General features: G+C 31.8%; 3 protein-coding genes across 11 annotated transcripts; 2 read left to right on the top strand and 1 right to left on the bottom strand.

Annotated features, from left to right (window-relative positions):
* Positions 1-1,406: 1,406 nt before the first annotated feature.
* Positions 1,407-6,620, top strand: LOC130668110 (2-phosphoxylose phosphatase 1). Of its 2 annotated transcripts, XM_057470202.1 has the most exons (5): positions 1,407-1,778; positions 1,860-1,940; positions 2,013-2,180; positions 2,824-3,392; positions 3,599-6,620. In XM_057470202.1, the coding sequence occupies exons 2-5, from the start codon at positions 1,862-1,864 to the stop codon at positions 4,334-4,336; spliced, it is 1,554 nt and encodes a 517-aa protein (XP_057326185.1). In that variant the 5' UTR covers positions 1,407-1,778; positions 1,860-1,861; the 3' UTR covers positions 4,337-6,620. The 2 variants fall into 2 exon arrangements, with proteins under 2 accessions (XP_057326185.1, XP_057326184.1); XM_057470201.1 differs by having other exon boundaries at positions 1,407-1,940.
* A 38-nt stretch (positions 6,621-6,658) lies between these two features.
* Positions 6,659-21,473, bottom strand: LOC130668106 (pericentrin-like). Of its 8 annotated transcripts, none has more exons than XM_057470187.1 (12): positions 21,192-21,473; positions 20,688-20,804; positions 20,291-20,548; positions 17,762-20,062; positions 16,295-16,432; positions 15,117-16,074; positions 14,450-14,577; positions 13,988-14,038; positions 13,024-13,191; positions 12,422-12,487; positions 11,301-11,984; positions 6,659-11,166 (listed from the first exon to the last, which is right to left on the bottom strand). In XM_057470187.1, exons 1-12 carry the CDS (start codon positions 21,249-21,251, stop codon positions 7,183-7,185), a joined length of 8,913 nt encoding a protein of 2,970 aa, XP_057326170.1. In that variant the 5' UTR covers positions 21,252-21,473; the 3' UTR covers positions 6,659-7,182. The 8 variants fall into 8 exon arrangements, with proteins under 8 accessions (XP_057326170.1, XP_057326171.1, XP_057326173.1 ...); XM_057470188.1 differs by having other exon boundaries at positions 13,988-14,041; positions 17,771-20,062; XM_057470186.1 differs by having other exon boundaries at positions 6,660-11,166; positions 13,988-14,041; positions 21,192-21,472.
* Positions 21,474-21,824: 351 nt separating this feature from the next.
* Positions 21,825-26,359, top strand: LOC130668111 (pachytene checkpoint protein 2 homolog). The gene is made up of 7 exons (XM_057470203.1): positions 21,825-21,897; positions 21,982-22,064; positions 23,940-24,096; positions 24,171-24,365; positions 25,002-25,229; positions 25,319-25,666; positions 26,009-26,359. Exons 2-7 carry the CDS (start codon positions 22,021-22,023, stop codon positions 26,300-26,302), a joined length of 1,266 nt encoding a protein of 421 aa, XP_057326186.1. The 5' UTR covers positions 21,825-21,897; positions 21,982-22,020; the 3' UTR covers positions 26,303-26,359.
* Positions 26,360-26,757: the final 398 nt, after the last annotated feature.

Here is a 26,757-nt window from a genome sequence, read left to right as displayed (position 1 = left end):
TATTTACACCGGTGGCGGCGTTATTTTAACACCGGTACAGAATATTTACACCGGTGGCGGCATTATTTTCACACCGCTTTCGGGGGTAAATTTAACACCGATAATTTTAACACCTACACCGCTTGGACTTACCCCGGTGATTTTTTACAGTGTAGTAATATTCCTGCACCATACATTTCTAGATAATTATAATTATTATTTTACTCTATACTTACGTGTACTCAAACTCTGAACATATTTTGTACTTTTGCCATTCGGCCTTGGCATTTAAATCTAATAAATAAATATATAAAATTTTTACATCAATAAATAAATTGAAGTTCAACTGGTGAATAAAAAATATTTTATTTTACGACGAAAATGATTTCATTTATTTTATATATATTAGTTATATTGATATGAATATTAACATATTTAATTTATAAAAAATGAAGGTGGTCATTAATGTTTAAGTTAAAATTTGGGTTACTAATAATTTTAAAAATAAATAAATTTTTAAAAAATTATTAGTTATAAATAATTTGGTATAGGAATCAAGGACCTTGGGATTTAAATATAACTTTTATAAATAGAAATACGATTAAGCGATTGATAAAATTTTTTCAAGAACCCACGGGAGTAAAAAAAACCCAACTAAGTAACAAGATTCTTTTCAGTCATACAATCTACATCGAATCAATTGATCATGTGTTATATTACTGAACCCAAGTCCCTTGTACCTTTTGGGAATATAAAAATGTCATATGTAATTGACAATATATCTCTTTATATATTTTTTTTCCTCGGATTTGCGTTACCTAAATAAATAAAAAACAAAAAAAAATATATAAAGTATTAAGATATTCGAGTGATCCCTATTCCCCCTCGGTGTCGTTCTAAAAATAGCAACAGGACTCGTGAACGTCAATGAGATCCGAGATTCGTTATTTATTTTAGTCACAAATGTCATAAGTCATCTACTAAATTCTTATTTAATTGAAATCCAATCCGAAATTATACCCGCCATTATATTATTTATTAATATCAATAATTAATCAGTTCTATTAATTTATCAGTAGTAAGAGTCAGCCTTCGCCCCAACCCTTCATTTAACAATTAAATATATTTAATAAATATATCAATTAATCATCTAACAAAATTACTTATCAAATTTTTATAAATATCGCAATTAATTTTTTTCTTCCCATTAATCATTTTTTTTTTAATTATTTTTACTATTAAAAAAAAAATTCATGATTGTAAATACGCATTGGAGTTTTTATTTACGTACAATGGAATGAAAAAAACCCGCGTAGTTCATATTATTTAAATAATAATAAAATGCATACGCAAGCGCAATTTAAGTGATAAACAATTGCGCAAGTCCGACCGATAATTTTACCTCGTCGACAACTACCATCACCACATACTTGTCCCTGGTCTGTAACCTGTGTCTTAGCGACACAGTAAAAGTATATTGACATCTACTGACATAAATACAATTTAATTTATCTATTTGTCAAGACTAATAAAATAAAACTAATTGGATTAAATTAAATTACTGTATTTATTTATTCTAGGTGGTAGTACAGTGTCGAGAGTTAGTTACTGTCAGTGTTAAATAAATAGTTTTTTATTTGTTGAGTACTGTAATGTGATAGGACGAATAACGAGAACGAGAGATGCCGGAAAAATATTATTTTGGTACATAATAAAAGGATGACACGTTTTTTATCAGAGCATACGACCAATTGTCCTTATTATTGTTATTACTCAAGACGCTTGAACCAGCGTCGACGGTATTTAACAAAAAAATCACCCTCTTGTTCAACAGTGGGGTTGAAAAAAAAATCATTTTTTAATTGTTATCATGCTCACAGAAATGGTTCGTCTCTCTTACCAACATCGTGCTTTTTATTGCTATGTTATACTCAGTATTTGGATATTCCTTCTCGTTGCTGGTAATGTATTTATTATATTTTTATTCTAAATACTTAGTACCGCTACAATATATTTATTTATTTATTTAATAGGCATGTACAAATACATCGGGAACAATGAAAACAGTTCTGTTCAAAGTAAACCACTGAGTAGTGATGTACCGGTTCGTGAATTCGCACGACATTTTAAGCCAGATATTAAAAATAAAAGAATATTTAAATTGTGTAATCCACCGGATGACATCAAAAGTGGAGCAGAAGGTAAAAAAAAGTTTTTTAACAATAAATTAGGTGTGGAACCCGGGTAGAAAAATTTGATCTGTTTTAAATCAAATAATAACTTCACCCTGATTAAACAACTGAATTCGATCGAATTAAACAGAATTAAATTTTTAATTCTATTTAATTCAGATAAATTCTGTTAATTCGGTACCTAACTTAAAAATGAATTCTGTCTAATTCGGCAGGAAAACCAGAATTTGTCCAAATTATAACGAATTTAAATAATTCTATTCGGTTTAATTCTGATTGATTTGAAAATAATTCTCCAATTTTTAGTTCTGAATCCGAATTAAACTGAATTTAAACGAATTTAAAATTTTTAAATCGGTTTTATTCCGTTTAATTCAAATTCAAATTTTCAATTCAGTTGAATTCTGTTTTGCAGAATTCGACAGAATATAACAGAATTAAAATTTTTAATTCGGTCAAATTCAGTTGTTTAATCGGGGAAAGTTACTTCTATTTAAATTTAATTTTTCTGCCTTTGATCATCTTTAAATAAAAAACAGATTAAAAATTTAAAGACAGATCAACTCGTTAAAGTACAGTCTAGTTGAATTAAAATCAGATCAAATTTTATGGCCCAAGCATCGAAGTTACAATTAATTTAAATAAATTACAGGTAAAATTGATGGAAATTTTACTCTAGAAGGAGTAATTATATTTATCCGTCATGGAGATCGCGGACCATTATCACATATACGTAATATCAGTACAGTCAACTGCGCGGGTGACTTTAGTTCGGACCCACGTCTCGAAAGTATTTACGAAAATTATCATAATTTTATACTCAATTCGACGGCATACCCGCAGTCATCTTGGTCCCAATTTTTGGGTCCATTTCACGGGTTTCCTATGCTGCCTAGTAATGTAAGGGAATGTAAAATAGGGGAACTCACGACTCTCGGTATCGGACAATTACTCAAGACTGGATTGATACTCAGAAATGCGTATTACAATAAACTTAATCTCGGTAATAGTACACTGTCATCTAGAGATGTTATTGTCTATAGCACGAGATATCGGAGAACTGTACAAAGTGCCATAGCTCTTCTTTATTCATTTTTGCTTGAGAACGAAGTCTTCCAAAATTTCGGAAAAATTACAATGCGTGAGAGTTCAAGCCTTACTTTTTGTAACACTGATTGTGCGTGTCCTACTGCTGAAAAATTTTTCAAACAATACAACAAGGTAAATATATATCGCCTTACAAATACCAAGAGGCCTTATATTTTTCCATGCCCTTTCGTTTATAGTTTAAATTATACGCACTTTTGGCATTCGGATGAAAGGGCATAGACAAATATAAGTCCTCTTGGAATAAGTAACACGATATATACATATATATTTTGATAAATCAATTAATAATTAAAACAATAAATATTAATTTATTACAGGAAACAAACGATCGTTTAAAATCCCATCCAGCGGTTATAGAATTAATAAAACAAGCGTCAAATATTGTGTTCGAAATGCCGGATCAAGCGCAAACAAAGCATCCAGACACGCTCAAAGATGCATTGTTAACATATATATGTCATGGATCATCACTTCCATGTGTTAATTACGATAGCCAGCGTGTTTGTGTTAAAACAGACCAGGTTACCGGACTGTTTGCTTACATTGAATGGGAATCACGTCTCAATATCAAGAGCTCGAGTCGTCGGAAATACGGACTCTTGAGAGCCTACGGTTTATTGAGAAACGTCGTCTCGCATATGGTACAAATGATTTCTGAATCAAAGCCAAAAATCGTCCTGTTTTCCGGTCACGATAAAACCCTCGAGTACTTAACGAGTGCTCTTGGTATTGTCGTCGATCACGCCATTTCGCCCCACTACGCGTCCCGTTTTGTCATTGAAATTTGTCGCGCTAATTCAAAAAATGAAAATCACGTTGCTAATGACTTTTACTTTCGCGTGATCGTAAACGGCAAAGATGTAACGCAGACCATAACGTTTTGTAAAAATTCTAATTATTATAGCGCGAGTTACGGTGACAAAAATGATGAGGGTGATTTTTTAAAAAGGGAATACAAACTGTGTCCTATTGAAGCCATCATACGTCAGTTACACGACGATTATTTTCTTCCCTTCAATGCAACTAATTTTAAAGACGCTTGTTTGAATCAATGATTGTTTAACTTATTTTTATCTCTGTAAACATGCAGGCAGAACTTTTAATGATGAATAGTTTATAAAAGTTATTTATAGTTTTTAATCAATACACTGAGAGAAAAAATAACTTTTAGGAATATTTTATTTTATTCTTACAAGAAATTGGGCAATTGCACTGTAAAAAATCGGGAGTGAATTCGGAGGGATTACGGATTTTTATTTGAATCCGGATTCACTCCACTCGGAGATCCGGAATTTAAGAAAAAAATTTTTGTCTGTCAAGAGAATTATTTTGAATTTAAATATGAAATTAATAATGTATAAATTTTTATTGATTTACAACTTAAGGAAATATTATTTTTACAAAAGTTAATTTTTTTCTCAGTGTAGCTCTGCGTCAAAGTAGAAATTTTATTTACTTTGATCTTTTTAAATTCTTGTTTTATCTAAAATTACTAAAGATTAAAATTTTTTTTTAAAAATGCACTAGTTATTACGCGCAGGTTCTAATTACTAAATTATAAAAATATTAGAAGCATCGCTTAGATAATTTATTACGCAGATATATATATATTAAATACCGTAGGTAAAATTCTTCGCCTTAAAAAAAAAAGAAACAAAACCACAAATCTCTGCTACTATACATTTTCTCTATGATGTTTTATAAAAATGTTGATGGTGAGTGTAGATACTCATTTATATATATTTTATCATACAACTTATTGTAAATATGTATATAAGTGCTCGTAAAAATTTTAGTTAATCAAGTCTGATTCACAATACACATGTCTGGTGTACTTGCAGACATAAAACTAGACAAATAATAATTATTTAGAAGTATAACTGAAAGTAAATTGTTTTGACAATTAAACAATTGATAATAAAACTTTGTAGATTTACTTTTTCACGAGACTAGGTCTTTAGCGAGAGACAAGTATTTTATCTCAGTACAATTTAAACTAGACTTTAAACAATAAAATACTTCACTACTGTCAATAGATGATCCGTCGAGCTTTTTAAAGCGAAAGAAGACAACGCAATAGTATATTGAGTGACAAGGGATGAAACAAAACTATTTCAGACCAGGGTGAAGTTGGCTGACATCACCCGCAGTCTGAAATCGTCTTTCATCCTGAGTTACACACTAGATTTTTCATGATTACCTGCATTGGAACTCAGTTTCAATGTCAGCAGCCAGTCAGAATCAAGTTAATTTAAGACCCATGGAGTCATCAATTATTAAATTGTTATTTGCAATTTATAATTAAGCAGAAGCTATAAATACTATTTATTAATCTCACTAATTTTTATAAAATTTAATCACAGTCAGAACTGTCATTTACGTAAATAAAATTAATGCTCTGAAATTACTCATAAAAAAATTACAAGTATCAGAGTTTAAATTCCGAAAGCCTTCAGTCTGCAGTAGGGCGCTTCAAAAAAAAAATTTAATTTAATTTTTTTCGCTCTTACCCCCTGAAACGTTAGTGGTTGCCGAGAAAAAAATCCTCCCAAAAAATGGGCTCTCTAGCTCAACTCTAAGAGGTCGCTATTTTAATTTTAATTTCCCATCTAATTAACATCTAAAAATTTACTTTTTCACTAAAAGTGTAATTACTCGTAAGCTGCTCAATATTTTTCAAATTTATACTAAGATCTTCAAAGCTGATTCCTCGAGCTTTCCAAAACCCTATGATAACTTAAAATTATTGCCAATTGAAGCTGCCAAAAAAAAAATGAAAATTAACAATTTCATTTTGAAATACAAAATCGATACTATTCAGATAGCTTCAATTGGCGTTTTAATCATGATAATTATGACTTATCACAGGGTTTTGGAAAGCTTGAGGAATCAGCTTTAAAGATCTTTGTATAAATTTGAAAAATATTGAGCAGCTTACGAGTAATTCTACTTTTAGTGAAATAGTATATTACACACCTAGAGGAGTAAAATAATAAAAGTCTCAGATTACGTTATTTGTTGCCGAGGCTCACAAACATGTGATCTGAGGCTTTTCTTATTTTACTGACCTAGGTATGTAATATACTTTTTTTCCCAAGGGATGAAACAAGTTTGTTTCTGCCCGCTGACTGAAGACATTCAAAATTTCGCGCACTTGCTAATTGGACTGAAATGATCTTCTTTCGATTGGCTGCAGAGACACTAAAACTTTAAGTTTCGATGTTGATATCATGAAAATAAAATAATTAATTAATAAAAATAAAACCTGGATATCAACGAACATATTATTTTATGCTTACCAATAAATACTCTGTATAATATTTGTTCAAAAAATTTATTTATTTATTCAATTATTTATTAATAAACTTGTTAATTATTTATTTAAACACTAAGGCAACATTTTATTCACAGTTATAAAAAGAAAAGACTCACAATAAATACTGAATATGTACTAACTATTACAAAGGCACTGAGTTACAATTTATCAACAATTTATTTATTATTTATTAATGGTTGTAATTATTAATTATTATTAACATGCGGCTTTTAATCTATCGTTTCTCGTAGTAATATTATAAAATAAAAAGAAAAATAAACTTTGGTGATACTTTGCAGATGGAAGAACCGTGTAAATTGTACCAACAATTATGACACTCTTTATACAATTAAAATTTTACACATCACTATTAAATGTCCCAAGTGTGTCGATTATTTTTTTAAATATAAATTATCAACAATTAAAATTAATTTTTAAAAAACACAATTTAAATGTAAATTTATAAACTTTTGCCTCCTTCACAAGGAAAAATAAAAATTCGTATAAAATGCTTAATTATAAATAAAAATATTAAATATTTTAATTAATTTAAGAAGAAAAAAATAATGAAAGTCAATAGTTATGTTAATGTGTCGCTGAATTATTCGAATCAGCCTCACTCATCGCCAGCCCAAGGATATTTTCGATGTTATTGAATCGTTGCGCGTAATATTCATAATCAATGACTCCGTGATTGCCATTATCAACATTCGCAGAAGTAGTAACTGTGGCTGCAGCACTTCTACTATTGTTTCGAAAATTATTTGCTTGATGAACACGCAGTGCGGGGTATGACTGGTCTGAGTTACTGAGTAATGTGGGCGCTGGTTTTCTTTTACCGCTTCTCCATCTCTGTACCATCCACTTCATACGACGCACGGCAATGACAAGTAATACTGCTGATCTGAAACGCGCTTTGGGACACGTCTTAATAACATTGAGTGTCTGTTCTGATATAAATGAACGTTCGACGGAAGTCAATTTGGCCAGCATCGACCGCGTGTTTTCTTCCGACACCTGGTAGCCGCCAATAACACAAAGTAAGTAACGTTTTTGGAAAGCCAGAGCCTTTCGTTTGCTGTCTACTCGCATGTATTTTGCGTAAAGGTGGTGCAGTTTCGCAACAAGCTGGTGATCATTGCTGGAACTTACGTTGTCACTGTGCTGTAGCAGTGACTCCAACTCTCTTACTCGTATAACATTCCTTTCAATTTCCTCCCGAGCTCTAATTAATTTATCGATCAGAACACCCTTTTCCTGCGAGTATCTAGCAATTTCATTGGTCAACTCGCTGATCGTCTCGACCAATTTAGCTGAGGCATTGTTATCACTCGTGGAGGAATTTTTATCACCGGCCAACGTATCTTGGAGCAATTCTTTTGACAGCTCCAACTCCCTGTGGAATCGAGCTTCCAGTTCTCTTCTTAGATCAACAATGACTTCCTTCAAACGTTCGCCTTCTTTTTTAGCGGAGTTCAATTTTTTATGAAGTTCATTTTCATTTTTCCTCAGAGTCATCACCACGTGAGTCAACTGATTTTGCTCGACTTGCGCTCGTTCTAATTGTCTCTTTAATTCTGATGAATCAATTTCCAAGTCGCGCATCACCTCCTTGATACTCTTGACTTCGTGTCTCAAACTCTTCAGTTCGGTTTGTTCGTCAGTACGCTGGGCTTGTTTCTTATCATCGGCCTCTAAAATACTATCCAGCCGTTTCTTCAACCATTTAGACTCGTCTCTATGACTCTTCAACTCCTCTTTGGTGCGTTTCAATTCAACTTCCAGATGTTCCTTCGCACTTTCAACGAGAGTTATCTGACTCAGCAAACGTTCCCGCTCCTCTAGCTCAATCTCTAGCTGCTTTTCATACCGATTCTTTTCGGCTTCATTTATTTTCAACGAATCCTGCAACTCAATGATCTCTCTGACAGCTTTCTCATATTTTTCAGCCATCATCAGATCGTTCTTTTCGGCTTCCTGTAGCTCAGGAGACGACGAAATATTTGCCGATCTCTCCGGTTCCATTGTATTCTTAAGACTGTTAAATTTAGCCTGCAATAATTTATAATTCTGTCTCACAGTTGATAAATTATCACGCAGTTCTTTTTCAACCTCCAAAGACGTAGTCAATCGTAATCTCAATTCTTTTATAATATCAGCATCCTCCATCTGCATTCTACGTGACTTATTTTTTTCTTTTTGTACTTGCAATTGTAAATCACGTATTATTATTTTTTGTCCTGATAAATCTTCAGCTGACGTTTGATTTTTTTTAAACTCACTGTCTAAGTCGGACTTTATTTCCAGTATTCTATTTTCATAATCCATTATTTGTGATTTAAATATATCTTGTTCAATCTCCAGTTCATTTTTTTCATGCATCAATCGCTCATTTAATTTATTTGCTTGTTTTAATTTACGACGAATTTCGGTATACTGCTGCATTATTTTTTCAATGTCCTGTTCTACAGGTCTAATTGACATTGAATTACAAGCATGCTCTATTCTCCTACTCATTGTTAATTCTTCCGAATCATTTTCTATAGCATCCAATATTTTCCTGTCTAAATCAGCAGACAAATTAAGTTCCCGCTGCACCATATCTTCAATATCAGCCCCCTCCGAAGACTGTCTCACAGACTCATCCTTCAAAATTTCCAACTCGTGTTTCAACTTAGCCACCATTTTAGTCAACTCATCATTAAACATTCTCTCCTCTTTCAATTTTTTCCTCAACTCAATTACATTTCCAGACTCTTTTATTTTATTCTGAATGGTCTCTAGAGAACGCTGCAGACTTTTGCTGTCATCAGTCATCTGCTTTATCACTTTATCCTTTTCCTTAATGTACTCCTGCAGATGATGAATCTCCTGGTCTTTATCAGTCATCGGATAAGTATTAGACAAACTTCCGCGTCTCGCCATTTCTTCCAATCGCTGAATTAATTCATCCCGACTGTTTATCCCGTCAGTCATACGTTTAATGTCGCTCTGTTTTTCAATCAAATCCTTACGACAGCTTTCAAATTTTGTTTTAAAAGTATACAGTTGTTTATTCTCGTTTTCAATTTCAACATTACGAGTTTTTATGGTCTCAATCGTGATGTCTTTTTCAAAAATAATGTCTTTTAAATTTTTCAATTCCTGGATTTTTTCCCGCATTGTCGTTTGAAAAGTTAAATTATCTTCGCTTAATTTTCTGATGTCTTTTCTCAACGTGTCATTCTCATTTTCCAATTCATGCAACAGTTGTTCATTTGATTGTATCTTGTCTCTATAAATATCCAACTCTTCATTGCGTATCTTCAGAACATTTTCAATCTCCTCAAAATCTTTGCGAATTTTATTTTCCGATTCCTGCGACAATTCATACTGATTTTTATAAAATATTTTATCACGTGTTACCGTATCGATTGATTCCTTAAATTCAGCGCGCAATTCATCAAGACTTTTTTGCAAAGCATCGAGTTCCGACTCGCGCTTACTCAAAGTCGCTGATTTAGCTTGCAATTCTTTGTGGATTGCTTTCAATTGATTTTCTAGATCTTCAATGCACGGTTGTGATAAACTAGACCCTACTAATACTGATTTAGTTCGTGTCGGAGTTGTTTTATCTGACGTTTTATTCAAAGTATCACCGGATTGTTTATTTTTATTCGCTGATCCTACAGTAGTTCTGTCAGAACGAATGCTGTTGGCACGTTTGGGTGAAGTAATGTCTCCTTCGCTGTGCACAGACTCGGCTGCTGATAACTGTGGCTGGGAAACGTGCTGAGAGCTTGCAAAACTGTACGGTTGGCTGCTTAATTCAAGGGGTGGAATCCTTAAATCAGACTTTTGTAAATCTATAAAAGGAACTGATGATCCATCGAATTGATCATTTGGAGAAAATGAACTGGGAACTTTTGCAGAGGACATATTTAAAGGTGTGTTGTGCAAAACATTTGAATTCTCACGAATAGCTTCTGCTACCTCCTCACACTCTGAATGTATTGACAATATATCGCTCAATGTTCTTGCGCTGTTTTTCGGTTCATTCTTAGCGTTGTTGCTTTCTTCCAGCTGTTGAGAAGCGTAAGCTTCAAACTGCTTTTCTTTCTTGGACAATTGCTCTTTAAGATGATCGATTTCTTCGTTTTTATCAGTAAGCATTGACTCAATCAGTTGAGGTAATTCTTGCTGTGCGCGTTCTTGAATACTGAGTTTAGATTCAAAAACCCGTTTTTCCTGCTCTAAAATTTCTACACGATTTTTCAACTCATTAATTATCCCGTTTTCAGTTTGAACGACAGTAAGAAGCTCATCCTGTTTGTCCTGCAGCAATTGAGATGTACGTTCAAGCTGATACTTGACGTCAAGTAACTCAAGGTCCTTGTTAGCCAACTCCTGCTCCATTGAATGAACTTTAGTATTCGCTTCGTGCAACTGTAATTCAATACGTGAGGTGGCTTGTCTCTGGGCAAAAGGTGCACTCTGTTTATACTGCTCCAATCTACCCCGCATTGTTTCTATTTGGAACAATTGCTCTGAATTTGTTTGCTGTAAAATTTCTTGCTCTGCTTGCAACTCCTGTAACAACATAAAAGTAATACATTAGATAAAATTTAAATACGCTTATGGCCGTTGTCATTGAAAATTTTTGAAAAAAGGGGGGCAGTCTGAGAATGCCCTTAAGTTTTTAAAATAAAATAAATAAAACGAACCTCATTTAGAATTTTCAATGCAGATAATTGCATATCAAGATCTTTAATCCGTTTGAGGGCAACTTCTTCAGCTCGGGTGTGTTTCAATAATTTTTCTTTAACTTTAAGAAGCTGATCAAGCGGTAGAGTAGGCGGCGCATTAGGGTCGTCAGGTGTGGGACATCTTGTAGCGTCAATTTGATCACGTATAGACACATCTTCACTCGGTTGACTAATACTCAGACTGGAACCGCACATATGAAGTGTCTCCAATTCTTTAGTTTTTTTATCCAAGTGATTCTGCATGTCTTGTAGCTCGGATTTCATTTGCTTCAAAGCCGTTGAATTGACGTTAAAGTGCTCAGTACTCAATTTATGTTTCCTCAATTCTTCTTGCAGATGAGTTATATGATCGGTCTGCGTACTCTCACCGCCCATTTTCAGCGTCTCCAGCTCTTGGACCAGCTCCTGCTGATGCTGAGTCTGGGAGGAAATTATCTCTTTCATCTGTTCACTCTGGCTTATCAAGTTTCTCTCTATTTCTGTTTTAGATTCAAGCTGAGTCTCCAAACTCACTATAATGTCCCGCAATTCCCATATTTTGTCTACTGCTGACTTCAATTCTTCCTCCACAGCAGATTTTTTGAACTCAAAGTCTAATATTGTTTGTGACATCTCACGTATTTGAACCTCCAATCCTTCAACCTGATAAATTTATCATTCATCATTAAAATATACATTCAAATTTCAAACTCCATACCAATAAAATATTAATTACATAATTTTTAAATTATATTTTAATTAAAAAAAAATTCATGAACATTCTCGACACCCGAACGATTGCTACTTTCGCCAGCATTTTATTATTTTATTTCAGGACAACAAATACACTCCCGGTCTCCAAAGGAATAAACTAAGTCCTTAAAATTATATTGTATGAAAATACATGATTTCATTTATTAAATTTTAGACAATCAGTCCCTTCTTCGAAGAAGAAACATAAAAGACATGGCCAAGTATATCATTAATTAGCATTAAAATATCCAGTGTCCCGATGAAGCAAACGGTAAATTTTTGCGAACGTAGCAACCATCCGAGGCAATTAAAAAAAAATATATATATTAATTAAAATATAAACTTACATCTTGGCCATCAGATTTTTGAGGCATGGGAATGACCAACGGTGGTTCAGGCGACAGTGAAGACGACTTTTGTGTGTGTATCAAATAGAAAACCAAGACCACAGTGCATAAAAACTTGTGTTAATAAAATTAGCAATGTGCGTGTTATAAGCTTAAGTGTTAAATAAATAATTATTGTAAGTTAAATTGCCTGTATGTTCTATAAATTGATAAATAAAATTTTTATTAAACAACAATAGAATTAAAAATAATTAAATTAAATAATAAAACATAAATTATAGAACATACTCAAGCAATTTTACTCGCCTCAGTTATCACAAAAGCATATTTTAATTCTACTAATTTTAATTACCACCGCAACAATTTGTAATAAAAAAATAAATATGTATATATATTTTAGTGTCAGTGTGCAGTAAAAAAAAACCATTTGTAATGTTTGTGTTACATGTGACATGATAAACGATTTAAAATATGTAATTAATAAATACACCTAGATAATCCCTAATTAAACTTTAGTAAGTTAAAATAATAATATGAGTAAAGCTAATTAACCAAAGTTAATAATGTATATTTAAAAGGTGTCATTTAAATGTATAATTTACCTCAGATGTTATACGTAAATCGCGTTCCTTCTCACGTTCACGTTCTTTAATCTGTTCTTGTAATGCTTGTATTTGTCGTGCTGCATCGTCGCGTTCAATCTCACGCTCGCTGGCTTGCTCCTCGAGGAACTTGCGAGTTGAACGTAATTGCTTATCCGCCGCTTCGATCTAAATACCCAGATCAAGTGGATAATTAATTACATGAGTTATTTAATATCACTTAGAAGTTAATTTTATTTTTTTTAAAATAACCATTAATATATAATTACTGTAATAACTCGACATGCAAAGCTCGTTTAAAAAATAAATATGCAGAACGTGCTTGTTTGTTTTTGAAAATTCAAATTTTTTAAATTCAAATTGATAGTAATATGGCGCCATTTATAAAATACGTTCGCATTTTCAAGGGGGGATGGGTCGCTTACTGTGACAAGGGGGGAGTCGGGGGATATAAAGAAATGTGACGTTCGCTCATCAATTTTTCAAATTTTGTTCGGTTTTTTAAAATTCAAGTTTTATTATTGCGAGTAATAAATATATTAATGTATAGAAATTAATTGTCATATATCATGTACGGGGGGAAGAAGATCTATTATTTGTAACGTAACACTGATAGGGAGGATCGCAAAAAATGTGACAGCGTGACGAAGGGAGGGGGGGGGGTCTAAAGAAGTAAAATTTCGCGACGTATTTTATAAGCGGCCCTTATTTTTTAATTAAGTTAAAAATATTTTAATCATAAATTATAGATCATGCATAAAAAAAGTGAAGACAAGATATATAGATGTTAAGTTTATAGAAATTTTTTTTCATGAAAGTTATAAAGCAGTTATTTAAATAAATGAATTTTATACTTGAAGAAAAGCACGGCTGTAAATAAATATGGTAAATGTTAAGCTGTAGATGAGCTCATGATGTAAATATTAATTTATATAATTGAATTATTAGTAGTTCAATAATTTACCTTTTGACATCGAACCCTTGAAATGGTTTGGGAAGGAGGGGAGATAAACACCTGCTGGCAATACAATACAATGCTAATGAAATTTGACTTTAATTACTAATAGGAAACATTATGTACTGATTGTTGGCCCCTGACGGATAGATAAGCGCTGGTACTTTTATAATTAAATGGTACTTTAAACCCTTGATATTAATTATATTATTATATACTTTTTCTAATGTTTACTATGTAAAATCTAAAGCTTTATATGAAGAAAATTTTAAGTTTTAAATGAAGAAAAAAGATGACAAGTTTTCAAAATTGCAATACACATATCAATTATTAATTAAATCACTTCAAATATGCTTCATCCCAACTAATCTCTATCATGTAAAATGCTTAGAAAAAAATAATAAATAAATAAAATAAAATATTCATGCAGTGCAGATTTTTTTTTTGAGTTTTATTAGCAATTACTGGTACCTGTTGCTGCAAATCTTCTTTTTCTTTTCTAATATCTTCTGATTGTTTGTCGTGATATCTGCATAATTCTTCAATCAGTTGGAGCAAATATGAATTATCACCAGCTCCACTCATAATCGCTTGTCTCGCTACATTTATATGCCATTAATTCATTGTTTAAAACATTAATTTAGTAATAATCAACCCGTCAAAAAAAAACTCCAAAAAAGTTCAACATGTGGAACTTCTGAACTAGAGACCGATTAGAACTTCGCGTGGAACTTTTGTAGCTTTGATAGTAAAAAAAAAATTGTATCTAGGACTTTGAATGGGTGAATTTTGTGTATAAGGAACATATTTTTCAAAACGTATTTTTGTTACATTTTACCCTCATTTCAAAAATCTCGATTTGGAATTTTTTTCAAACGTTTTTTAATTTTTATGGAGCTATTGGTTTCTAATGGGAACTTTTTCAAAACGAGGGTAAAATGTAGTAAAAATATTTTTTAAAAACGTTTTCTTTTTATTCCAAATTCGCTCATATAAAATCCTAAAGTTTTTTTTTGCACTCGAAATTCTAATCTGTCTCAAGTTCAGAAGTTCTACGTTGAACTTTTTTGAAACGAATTTTTTTTACACGGGAGTAAACAGTAAAGTAAAAAAAAAAAATAATAATTTATTATAATACCTCTTTCATGTAACTGATTAAAATCTGGTACAACAAGTTCTCTTTCCGTATTATCCTGCTCACCATATCCTTCAGATATTATTTCTTTTCTACTATCAATGGCTATCAATTTTTGCTGAAGATCCATTATTTTAAATTTCAACTGATGCGATTCATCCTGATACTGTTCAATCGTACTCTCAGCTTCAGAAAGTTTAGCATTGAGTTCTTCATTAATTTTAGTTGTCCAAGAAATTTGTTTTGACAGAGTATCAATAACAGAGTCACCGGATGATAAATTGACGTCAAATATTTTTTCACTTTCGCTTTTCAATCTTTCCAAACATTTTTCCAATTCAGCGCGGAATTTAACAGCAATATCATTGTCAGCTTCAATTAAATCAATTATAATATTTGAATCTCTTTTCATAATTGTCGATATCTGACTAGGCAGAGGGGCAAAGTGAACTCGTTTTATTTTCATCGTAGGAGATGCAGATGTAGATGACGGCAAATCAATTTCTGCTTCACTTATATCTAAATCCGTTTCATCATTTGTTGAATTATTTATATTTGATATCTGTCGTTTTAATACTTGTGTTATTAACGTATTATTTAATTCTTCCTCACAGGTAATAAAATATTTAATGAGTTCTTGAACTAAACTTTTTAGTGTCGCACAAGTTTTGTATAAATTATCTCGTTGTACAGAATCATCATTACTGTCCGTTAAATTAATACGTTTATTTTTATTGTGAGCCTCAATTTCAATAATTAATTTATTAACTTCTTCTTGGTAACGTTCAATTGTTTTAGATAAATTACGAGAATGTTCTTCCTTCAATTGATTTATTTCATGTAAATGATCTTCCCTTAATTTTTCTATATCACGTCTTGCGTTATTGGTGAATTTATTACGGAGTTCCAGTAATTCCGGCGGCCAATTTTCTTCTGTATAAGATTCGGCACTCACTAGTGCCTGTAATTGAATAAAAATAATAATTACTTACATATTTACTCAATATAAAATTTTAAAAATTAGCAAAAAAAAAAAACATCTGAAATAATTTTAATTATTAAAAATAAATCGTGCGATTAATAAAATGTTTAGAGACAAGGGTGAAATAATTAAAACAGATGACATAACAGTAAATTTAGTTAAATAAAAATATAGTGATGAGCAGGTGGCAAAGGGCTACCTGAATTTGTTCCTGTAGTGCGTTGACAATGTCGCATTTGGCAAGTGCAATTTGTTCTTCAAGCTGCTGGCTGTAGGCAGCCCTCAGCTCGGTCAACTCGCTATTCTCGACAGCAGCATCCAATTCTGTTTGACAAAGCTGCATGCGCACGTCGGTTACACACGCAGATATTATTGTTAGTTACAAATGAAACATGTGTTGCAAGTTAACGACCACAATATTATTTATTTACAGTAGAATCTGGTTACAAGTTACATCGGACGCTCGACTCACTCTCACGTAAATTTTATTTTATTTTTTCCTCTAAGGGCCAGTTTCTCAAACGGGGTTTAAATTAATGTTCCTTTTATTTAGGCATTAATAATATCCCAAGTAGCACAGAACAGCTTTAAGATGTTAAAGATGTCTTTTAAAAGGACAAAACAAGTTTTTTTTGTCTTAAAGCCAAGCTTGTTTATATAAATACCCTGATAGCCACCTTATTCACAGATTAACTTCAAGCTACTGCCGTATTCTGAAAGCAACTTAAAGGAAAGTGTTGGAGAGCAAACAGTTACCTTTAAGTTGACAGTAAATTGTCTGTTAACTTGAATTCAATTTGACTACAAGTGTTACTGTCAGACAATGACGTTAAGTTGATTGAAAGATTCACTTCAAATTGACGGCAAGTTCTTTTGTCAAATTGCATTCAGATGACGGCAGTTGATTTACATCAACTTGCACGCAAGTATTATCCAGCCAAGACTTGCCAGAAACTTGTTGTTAAGTTAGCCGTAAATCTTCCACTGCAGAACTTGCTAAGCAATTATATATAGAGTGTGGCTATCAGGGTGACATACAGATGGTTATCCCAGGAGTTATAAGAAATTTGTATATTTTTTTACGTCCCATAAAAGTCATTTAAATTTAAAAGTCGTTTAGATGATATTTTTTGTAGTTTACTTTTTGTCGTCACTTGTATAAAGTCTTTTAAGCAGATATTTATTCGGTGACAAATTTCTAATTATTTTGTCAACATTTTGGTGGCTTATCGTTAGTAAAACCAGCCTCAAAACTTCTATCTTACAGATGTCACAAAGCCAATTGCGCTATTTGGGATATAGATATACCAGCAATAACAATTTGAATCTGGATTAAAAAGAAACCCGGTTTTAAAGCCTGGCCCTAGTAAGAGTAGACAAAAAAATTGCTTATGACCAGATTGTACTGCATTTATTCTACTGGAATTTTAGTAATTATTTTGTATTTTTTTTTTTTAATTAATCATGCTTTATGAGTACGATAAAGGGTCAGATGGCTAATGGGAAATTTCATTCAATTTAAAATTATTTATTATTTAAAAAGCTATTTTTCATAATTTATTTTCTAATGTTCATCAATTATGAAATCTAGCTTTGAAATAAAAATTTTTAACTTAACAAGATTAAGATTTTAATAATTAATTAATTACATAATAAATTAAATTACCTGATGTACCTGAGTTCCAATGATAGAATTACGATTTAAATCTTCATGTTTACTGTGTACTTGATAATTATCAGCTGTCATTTCGTCTTTGTAATTATCACCAACATTATTATTAATATTGACAATACAATCGCCGCCGCCTCCACAATACAAATCATCAGCCATCTCTTCAGCTTCGCTGTCATCAGACACTTTCTTCGATTGCTGACTGAATACTTCTTCAGAATATTGTTTCTCTATTTGTACACATTTTGCCTCAAAATACGTTCTCACCTCTTCCATTTCTTCAGCATGACGTTTCTCCATGTCAGTTTTTATTTTATCCCAATTATCTCGTGCTTTCAAAAGCTCCATATTTTCTTCCTTTAATTTTTGATTTTCCAACTCAATATTTTCCGTCCTCACGTACAGAAAACTTAATTGCTTACCCAAATTACTAAGACTAGAAATTTTATCCGATGTGCTAATACTCTCATCCTCGTATTTACAAGCGGACATGGCAAATTTATCACTAGATGGATCTTGATTTGTTTCCAATTGATCGACTAGATCATTACTGGTAGTATTGTTATGACTTAATGTCGTCATGAGTGAATCAGTAAACCGACTTTCATTGACGGCAAGTGTTTGATTTAAACGTTCGCCAACTTCAGCGCAATGCTCCCAAGCTCTCGCAAGTCCACTCCTAGCTTGATCACATTCACTTTTGTACATCTTAACTTTCTCCATTGCTTTACGGAGTTTATTATCAGCTTCTTGAAGCTCGTGATCTTTCTGCTGAATGGCCAACTTCAACTCCTCAATTTCCTTCCTGTAAGACTCGATTTTATTCGAATCATCGCGATTGTCTTGTTGTTTTGACAAAGAATCATTGAGTGATGAAGGATTACCATCAGGAAAATAAAGAGAACTAGGAAAAGGTTGAGGTACTGTAGCATTTGATTCTTTAATTGTCTTCAATTCAGACATCATTTTATCACATCTATTTTTCATATCTTTAAACTGCTTCTCATAAGATTCTTTTTCCAAATTTGTTTCTTCAAGTTGTTTAGTAATCCTAGAAACTTTGTCTTCAAGACCATGAATTGTATCGACTAATTTTTTCTCCAATGATTCTTTTTCCTCTAAGCGTTTTTTCACTATCTCATACTGGATGCCCATGTCGTCGATTGTCTGGTAAGTTGTGGCATTAACTTCACTAGCAAAACTGGCATTAAAACCACTCATACGCGACAATGATTTATCATATTCATAACCTTTATAATTTATGACTTTTTCTTGTGATTGAGTATTTTCTATTAAAGCTTGAGCTGCCGAAAATCTAGCACTGATATCATCATACTGCAATTTAAGAGTTTCATTCTCACGTTTCAGTGTCTCTACATTTATCAACGCCTCCTCCAAAGATCTTTCAATACTTTCTTTCGAATTCAAAACACTGCTAGCAGCGACGTATTTAACAGTCAACTCTTCGACCTGTAATTTGTGTAATTTTATTTGCTCATCAAGCATTTCTTTGTCTTGTTGGCACTGCATTAACTGTCTCTTCACATTGTTTAAGTCAGACATAATCAATTGTTCCGATTTCATTCGATTGTCCAACTCCAGCTTGAGGTTGTCTACAGTTTTTTTGTAAGTCGACAACTGAGATTGAAAAACATGCAGCTCTTTGGCATGTTTACTCTCAAGTGCTGGTAACTCTGTATTAAAACGTTCAAACAATCCTTTGTATTGTTCTTCATAGCTCTGTTTAATCTGCGTTACTTCAACTTGATGCTTAGCTTCGAGTTCTTTTATTTCTTGCTCATGTTTGCTTTTCTGACTTTCATTTTCAGCTGTGAATTTACCAACAAGTGACGACATATCCTTTTGAACTTTAGCCAATTGTTTATCATACGTTTTTTGCAGTTCTTCATTTTCGAGAGTAGTCTGATTATATTCTTCCGTATTGACACGAATCTGTTCATTAAGTTGATTTATCTGAACTTTATAATTATTTATTTCCGTAGTCTGATATTGTTTATCAACTTCCAATTGATCTATCTGCTTGTGAGACTCAAGTAACTGATAGTTTAATTTTTGAATCACTTCCACATGATTATTTAGAGCCTCTTCTAGGTCATTTATTTTTTTTTTAATGTCAACTGGTCCATCAATATCACAACGGGGCACAGCAATAGGATTCAAAGTTGTCAATTGTGATTTTAATGAATCTCTAGCTGCCAGAGCCTGCTCCAGTAACCCAGTCAAGTGATGAATCCAGTCGTCACGTTGTTTTATTGCTTCTTCAAACTCCAAAAACTATAAATTTAAAATAATTCCAATAAGGTAAGAGACTCAGTACCCGATCAAGGAACTAGTACCTAATCAGAGAACTAGTACCCAGTCAGAAAACTAGTACCCGATCAAGGGACTAGTACTCGATCACTCATGTATTTGTATATCTATATTTACTAAATTTGACTAAATATAAATATACCAATATATGAAATAATCAAGTACTAGTCAAGTACAGATTATCATACTTACTTTATTTTTGTATACAATTAAAACGTCTTTGTATTGAGTGCTGCTGTTATGACTCTGCGATGAATTCGGAGAACCAGCCTCAGCCCTCATGTTTTCAATTTCCGCGCTCAATGATTCAATCATAGCCTCTTTACCCTGCATAAGTTCCTTCAACTCTGCTACACGACCAGCCATACCATCAATATCGCCATCACCTTCTCCCTCACTCATACTGATGCTGCTCTGCGTCGTATCTCTACAAGAGGTATCTTCGAGCATCTAAGCCCAACCAAAAAAGAATAAAAACAATTTACTTATTAATAGCTAGTGCTAATCCTATTAATAGAAATACTTTTCAAAAATACACAGCATACAAAATAAATAAATAACTTGTGTCAATAGAATATAATTGGCTTACCACACTGCTTTGTTGATCAACAGACTGCTCAACATTATCATTGAGAACGAAACTTTCATCAGAAGGTTCTTCTATTGAAGAATTTACATTTCTAAGAGACTCCTTGTATCTGGCCAGCTGGAATTAAAAAATAACAACTAAATCTTCCACTGGTTAAAATGATAATGAAAATAGCAGGCATCAGAAAATTTTTCAATTTTTATAAGCAAGCCAGCAACAGTAAAATTTTTAGAACATGCGCAATATTTTTAAAAGTTTTTTCTACAAGTACTTGATTTTTTTATTTAAAAGAAATAAATTTTTTTAATGTCTGCTTTCAGTATCAATATTTCATGCAGAAAAAATATTTATCAGCTGCCGTATGATAAAATTCGTGACAATTTGAATTTAAAATTTGAATTATTATCAGAATACTATTATCCAGTACAAGTACAAGTACCTAATGGTGATTAAAATAACTTGTACTAATTATAAACAATAAAAATAATATTCATTACTGCATACCATTTCTCTGCCGGCCTCCAAGGAACGTCTTTTAGCGCTTTTTTTCTTATCACTGTCCATTTATTTTAAATAATATTATTAATGTCACTATGATAATTAAAATAATATATAAATCTCTTTTATTTTAAATATAGCTCTTGATTAATTACATTTTACAACGAATTACTTTGATGATGTACTTTGTCAGTGTTCGTTTGTGAAATGCCCAGCTAGCGTTTATGGAAAAAAAAATACGTTGGATTATTTTCATGAAAACATTTTACTCTGCATTATTTTGAACTTGGTCTGCATTATCGGCGGTGATATTTAAATTTTTATTTGAATTTAATGCATCTTACCCCTGTTTATATTAATAATTAATACATTTTTTAATTAAATTATATATCATTTTTTTTAGTAGGAGTGATGATTAGTTGAATATATTCAAGTTACTGAAGATAAATGTCAAAATCTGACTTTGACAGTTTAACTGCCGCTCATTGTAAACAGTTTTAAGTAAACAAATAATTGAAAATGTGTCACAAATATTGGCGGGGCTTTACTTTTGCAGAAATGCTACTTTTTTTTACATATTGTACACGAATGTATATTGAATAAATATATATAAAAAGTTTATAAGAAAATTGTTTTTATAAAGTAAATCGTCTTCCAGAGAATCCAGGAAAATAAAAATTGAAAGTTGACGTAAAGTCACATTTTTAATACTGTAATTAAATAGATTTTTTTTAAATTTGTTGATATTGATCAGAGCTAGGTCATAACCATCAATAAAAGTATTTTATTGTTATAGTTTATATATACAAATTGTGACATTTATAAAATTTTAAAAATGATTAGTATTCTTGACGTGGAAGTCTGTCAAAAAAATGACAGGTATTGTAATTTATTTATTTATTGAGTGTCAGTGTCACTGACAATTGGCAATTTTTTAATGAGTGTGAATGTAGTAGACAGACAAATTTAAAATTATAAATAAATAGAGTAAATAATTAATAAAACAAAATTTTAAAAAATGCGCATTTAAAAAATTTCAAAATTACTAAGTGCATTTTTTATAAATATTATTTTTAACTTCCCGCTAAGAAAATTGTAAATTTTCAAAAATTCGGGAAGTTATTGGTTTCGGTCCGATTTATGAAAATCGAATTTCTATCAGATGTCGACGTTTTGAGGTCCTAGGAAGCTATTCTGACTAATTTCAAGATGATGTCCGAGTGTATGTATGTATGTATGTACGTACGTACGTACGTACGTATGTAAATACCTGTATCTTTTGAACGGATGAACCGATTTTGAACTTTAAGGTGCCATTCGACGCGGATTGTCAATATCTTGAAGCCGAGAGGAAATTGAGCTTGGTCGGTAGGGCTCGTTCAGAGATATTCCAAAAATAAAGTTTTTTCAAAAATGTTTTTTTTGGATAACTTTTAATGTGCTCGAAGGATTAATTCCAAAATGGACTGGGCTCTAGAGCTTTATAAGCCGCGTCGAATGCCACCTCAACCATCAAAATCGGTTCATTCGTTCAAGAGAAACCGTTGTCGAAAGAATTAAAAAAAAAAATTTTTTTTATTTTTCCTGAAATATCTCAAAAACGACTCGATAAATCGGATCCAAAATTTTATCAGCTTTAGAACTTGACAAAACGCATCGATTGCCGCCTCAACCATCAAAATCGGTTAATTCGTTCGCGAGATATCGTGGGAGAAAGAAATGCTAAAAAATGGTTTTTTATAAAACAATGGCATACAAAAGTATTTGCGAGCTCGTAGAGCTCGAAAATGTATTCACAATAGTGTTTTCGAGCTCAACGAGCTCGAAAACAGCGGGAAGTTTTGGGGCTGGCCCGCAGGGTCAACTGACAGACCGATTTTTTTAATTGTTTACTCTAGGGTAGAAGTACCGTTTTTGGCCTCTTTAGGCCTAGTTTTGGCCACTTAGAAATTTTTAATATGATAATTTGTAAAATACCTAATGACATAATTAATTTTTTAAATGTGTTCGAAGATACATTTATCAGATGATATCGAAGTTAGTTGACGTTTAATAATTTTATGATCTTTTTTAAAACGTTAAATTATAAAAAAAAAAATATTTAAAAAAATTGCACCTGTAGTTTTTTAAATTTTCTACATGTGCATATTTTTATTTTTTATTTTTTTGTAATTGATTTGTTCGAAAAAAAAATCCGAAAGTTGTTGATTGTCTGTTAATTAACTTCAGGATAATATTTATCAGACTATTCGAATGAAACTTTTTTTTAATACTTTTTCATTTATTAAAATAAAGTATTATAAAGTATTAAATGTACTATTTATTCGTAATTTAAAATTTGTCCAATGTCTGCTACATTCACACTCATATTTTTTAAATTTTATAATAAATAAATAAAATCATGAGTGTGAATGTAGCAGACAGACAAATTTTTAATTATTAATAAATAGAGTAAGTAATTAATAAAATAAAATTTAAAAAAAATTTGAAATTAATAAGCGCATTTTTTATAAATATTATTTTTTAATTGTTTACTCTATTCTTTATAGTTTTAAATTTGTCTCTGCTACATTCACACCCATATAGAATGAAAGTAAAATAGAAATTTAAAAATGCGTATGTAGATAAATGAAAAATGAGTACGCGCATTTTTTAAAATTTCATTATTTTAATTTATTTATTTAAAATTTATAAGTTGTTTCATCTCTGCTAGATTCACACTCTTATCTTTATTAATTTAATTATTTATTGCAGTACATTATCGGCAAATGAAATCGAAGAAATAGTAAAAGAGGAGCTAAATAAATTAGATAGTATTGAAGTAGATTTTGTAATTTTGGTCGAAAACTGGTCGAATGAAATAATTAAAAATCATGTAGTGTCAATAATTTGTTCTTGTACTGGTAAAAAGGTAATGAAAATTATTTAAATTATTTTTTTTCAATAGCTATTGGTATACACATATATTTATAAATTTTATTACAGCTGGAGACAATAAATAAACATGATTATTCATCAATGAGGTTTTATATTTATCGCTTGACTGAAGAAGGAGCAGCAACTGAAACGATGCAAAATGATACTGAAGAATTGGCTGTATCTTCTCACTGGATTTTACCTTGTAAAGATTTTCATGGACTGTGGGAAAATTTGTGCTATGATTCAGATATCAAAGAAAATGTAAGTAATTTTAAATTAAGGTAAGAGCACCAATACCCTAGTGGCAATATTGATTAATTCTGGAGCAAATCTTGAGTGTCAAGGAGAATACAGCGAAATATATCTATATATACTGTGATTTCAAGATCTTGACTGATAGTTACTAGGGTACCCAGCTCCAAACCAGTAGCCAGTCGATTCATTTTAAATAATATCTATATATAGCAGCCCACATATGTAGGCGTGGGTTCGAATCTCACTTCTGATACCAAATTGTATTAACCAGTAACTTAAAATTATTTATCACTTACACTACAATAACAACACACAAATTTTAAATGTCAAAACCACAATTACATCAGTAAAAGACAGACAAGAAAAGAATGTTTATGTAGATACAATGTTCGCTGTTTAGTTGTCAATATATTACTGACTCAAGTCGCGTTTCTATTCAATAAGAAGAAGGTATTTGTTTTCTAAATATTCAAATGTTTTCAAAATCAGTTTCACTTCCGTTACAATATTTTGAGCCAATGTTAAATTATAAGACCGGTTGGCTACTGATTAGGGCTGGGTACTGTCGCTCTTACCCTAAATCAATCTTGTGTGATAATTATTGCAATTAAATATTCTAATCGTAAATGTATTGTATTTTAGTTGTTGAAATACGTCGAAACAACAATGATGTTTGCAGATAGAAATGTTAATCACAATATCATTACTTGGAATAAAGTTGTGTTGCTACATGGCCCGCCTGGAACTGGAAAAACTAGTCTTTGTAAAGCATTGGCACAAAAAGCAGCAATAAGACTTAATCAAAGATTTTCACGAGGTGAATTAGTTGAAATAAACAGTCACAGCTTATTTTCAAAATGGTTTTCCGAGGTACTTTTATTTTAAATTTTTTATATTATTAACTAATCCCAGTTACTACTAATTAGTTATTACTCATTATTATTAAAATATTTTCTCAGAGTGGTAAACTGGTGATGAAGCTTTTCACCGAGATCAAAGTACTTTTAGACGATCCCGAATCATTAGTTTGTATTCTAATCGATGAAGTTGAATCGCTAGCTCATGCTCGCAAAGCCTGTATAAATGGTACCGAGCCAAGCGACTCAATACGAGTCGTAAATTCATTACTAACTCAGCTTGATCAAATAAAACGTTACAAGAATGTGCTGATAATGACAACAAGCAATGTAACAGAAGCTATCGATTTAGCTTTTGTTGATCGTGCTGATATCAAGCAGTTCATTGGTCATCCAGGCGAAGATGCTATTGCAATGATTTATTATACCTGCCTAAAAGAGCTAGAGAGGGTGAATATTACCGTTCCAGTGACAATATCTTCCCCTTTCTGGGTAAACCTCATGACTGCAAAATTACAATTTTTTCACAAATCGGTCAAAACATCTATTCTGTTACACGTACGTTAATGGAAATTTAAAATTCAAAAATCTCTTGAGCATTCTGTTATAATTATTAAAATTTGAAGCTTTTTTTACGCAATAGCAGTCCTAAAAAATGGTTTTCACTCATAATTTTAATTATTAAAAAAAGTAATTACGAGGTTTACCCAGAAAGGGGACGAATTATTTTCTTAGTGATGATAGCGAACGATTTTTTATTCATGATCTTTCAATAATAATTATCCATTACAGACCGGTCTACTAAAAGATGATGGAAGTCAGGATAGATCAGTAGATGTCGAGCCATATTTGAAATCAGACCTAGTGCCCACGAGTGTGGGTTTGAGCGGCAGAACTCTGAGAAAAATTCCTTTTTTAGCTCACGCATTACATCTAAGTGGTATCGACCAATGTACAACCTCAGTATTTTTACATGCCATGATGAAAGCCGTAAAAAACTGCAAAACAGAAATTTTAGATCTGTCAGACAATGAACACTCATTAGATAGTCATTTAAAAAAAAATAATGCATGGGGTTCGATATGATACTTGTAATTAGCAAATAAATTTTTTAAATATTTTTAAAATTCTTTTGAAACAAAACCAGGAGTTATCATTTCTCATGTCAATCCACTTTTGTTATCTGTCATCAAAGCTGATAAAATAAAATTTAAATTTAAAGGTGGCAAGAAACTGCAATCTATCAGCAACACCCAGAAACTCTTTAAATATACGAACAAATTTAGTACAATAAAACAAGTATAGGGTGCAGCAGCGTAGTTAAATACAGTACGTTGGACGTAGTGCATCCCGTCGTCGTCATTGTCGTCAGTAGTATTATTGAGGCGCTAGTGCATGTCGTCTGTTACAACTACAGGGCAGCACAGGCCGAGGCCCTCACACAAAATCCACCACGAGAGTTCAAATAACTCTGTCTTACTCAGACACCCGTCTCTTATCATCAGCTAACCTCTTCACACACACATGTGCATAACTCTCTC

The sequence above is a fragment of the Microplitis mediator genome, chromosome 5, assembly GCF_029852145.1.
Source record: "Microplitis mediator isolate UGA2020A chromosome 5, iyMicMedi2.1, whole genome shotgun sequence".
In the NCBI taxonomy this organism is placed as follows: Eukaryota; Metazoa; Arthropoda; class Insecta; order Hymenoptera; family Braconidae; genus Microplitis; species Microplitis mediator.
Note: the sequence above shows the minus strand (reverse complement) of the source record. Positions and strands in the feature narration are given on the sequence as shown.

Bases quoted from the DNA above. Each gene is read 5' to 3' on its own strand.
- LOC130668111 (XM_057470203.1), top strand. From the start codon at position 22,021: ATGATTAGTATTCTTGACGTGGAAGTCTGTCAAAAAAATGACAG. The intron at 22,065-23,939 runs GTATTGTAATTT...TATTTATTGCAG, and splicing joins GTCTGTCAAAAAAATGACAG to TACATTATCGGCAAATGAAA. The intron at 25,230-25,318 runs GTACTTTTATTT...ATATTTTCTCAG, and splicing joins TTTCAAAATGGTTTTCCGAG to AGTGGTAAACTGGTGATGAA.
- LOC130668106 (XM_057470186.1), bottom strand. From the start codon at position 21,251: ATGGACAGTGATAAGAAAAAAAGCGCTAAAAGACGTTCCTTGGAGGCC. The intron at 16,075-16,294 runs GTAGCCCTTTGC...ATTCAATTACAG, and splicing joins CACTACAGGAACAAATTCAG to GCACTAGTGAGTGCCGAATC. The intron at 14,578-15,116 runs GTATTATAATAA...ATATAAATGTAG, and splicing joins TAATCAGTTACATGAAAGAG to CGAGACAAGCGATTATGAGT.
- LOC130668110 (XM_057470201.1), top strand. From the start codon at position 1,850: ATGCTCACAGAAATGGTTCGTCTCTCTTACCAACATCGTGCTTTTTAT. The intron at 1,941-2,012 runs GTAATGTATTTA...TTTATTTAATAG, and splicing joins GATATTCCTTCTCGTTGCTG to GCATGTACAAATACATCGGG. The intron at 2,181-2,823 runs GTAAAAAAAAGT...AATAAATTACAG, and splicing joins CATCAAAAGTGGAGCAGAAG to GTAAAATTGATGGAAATTTT.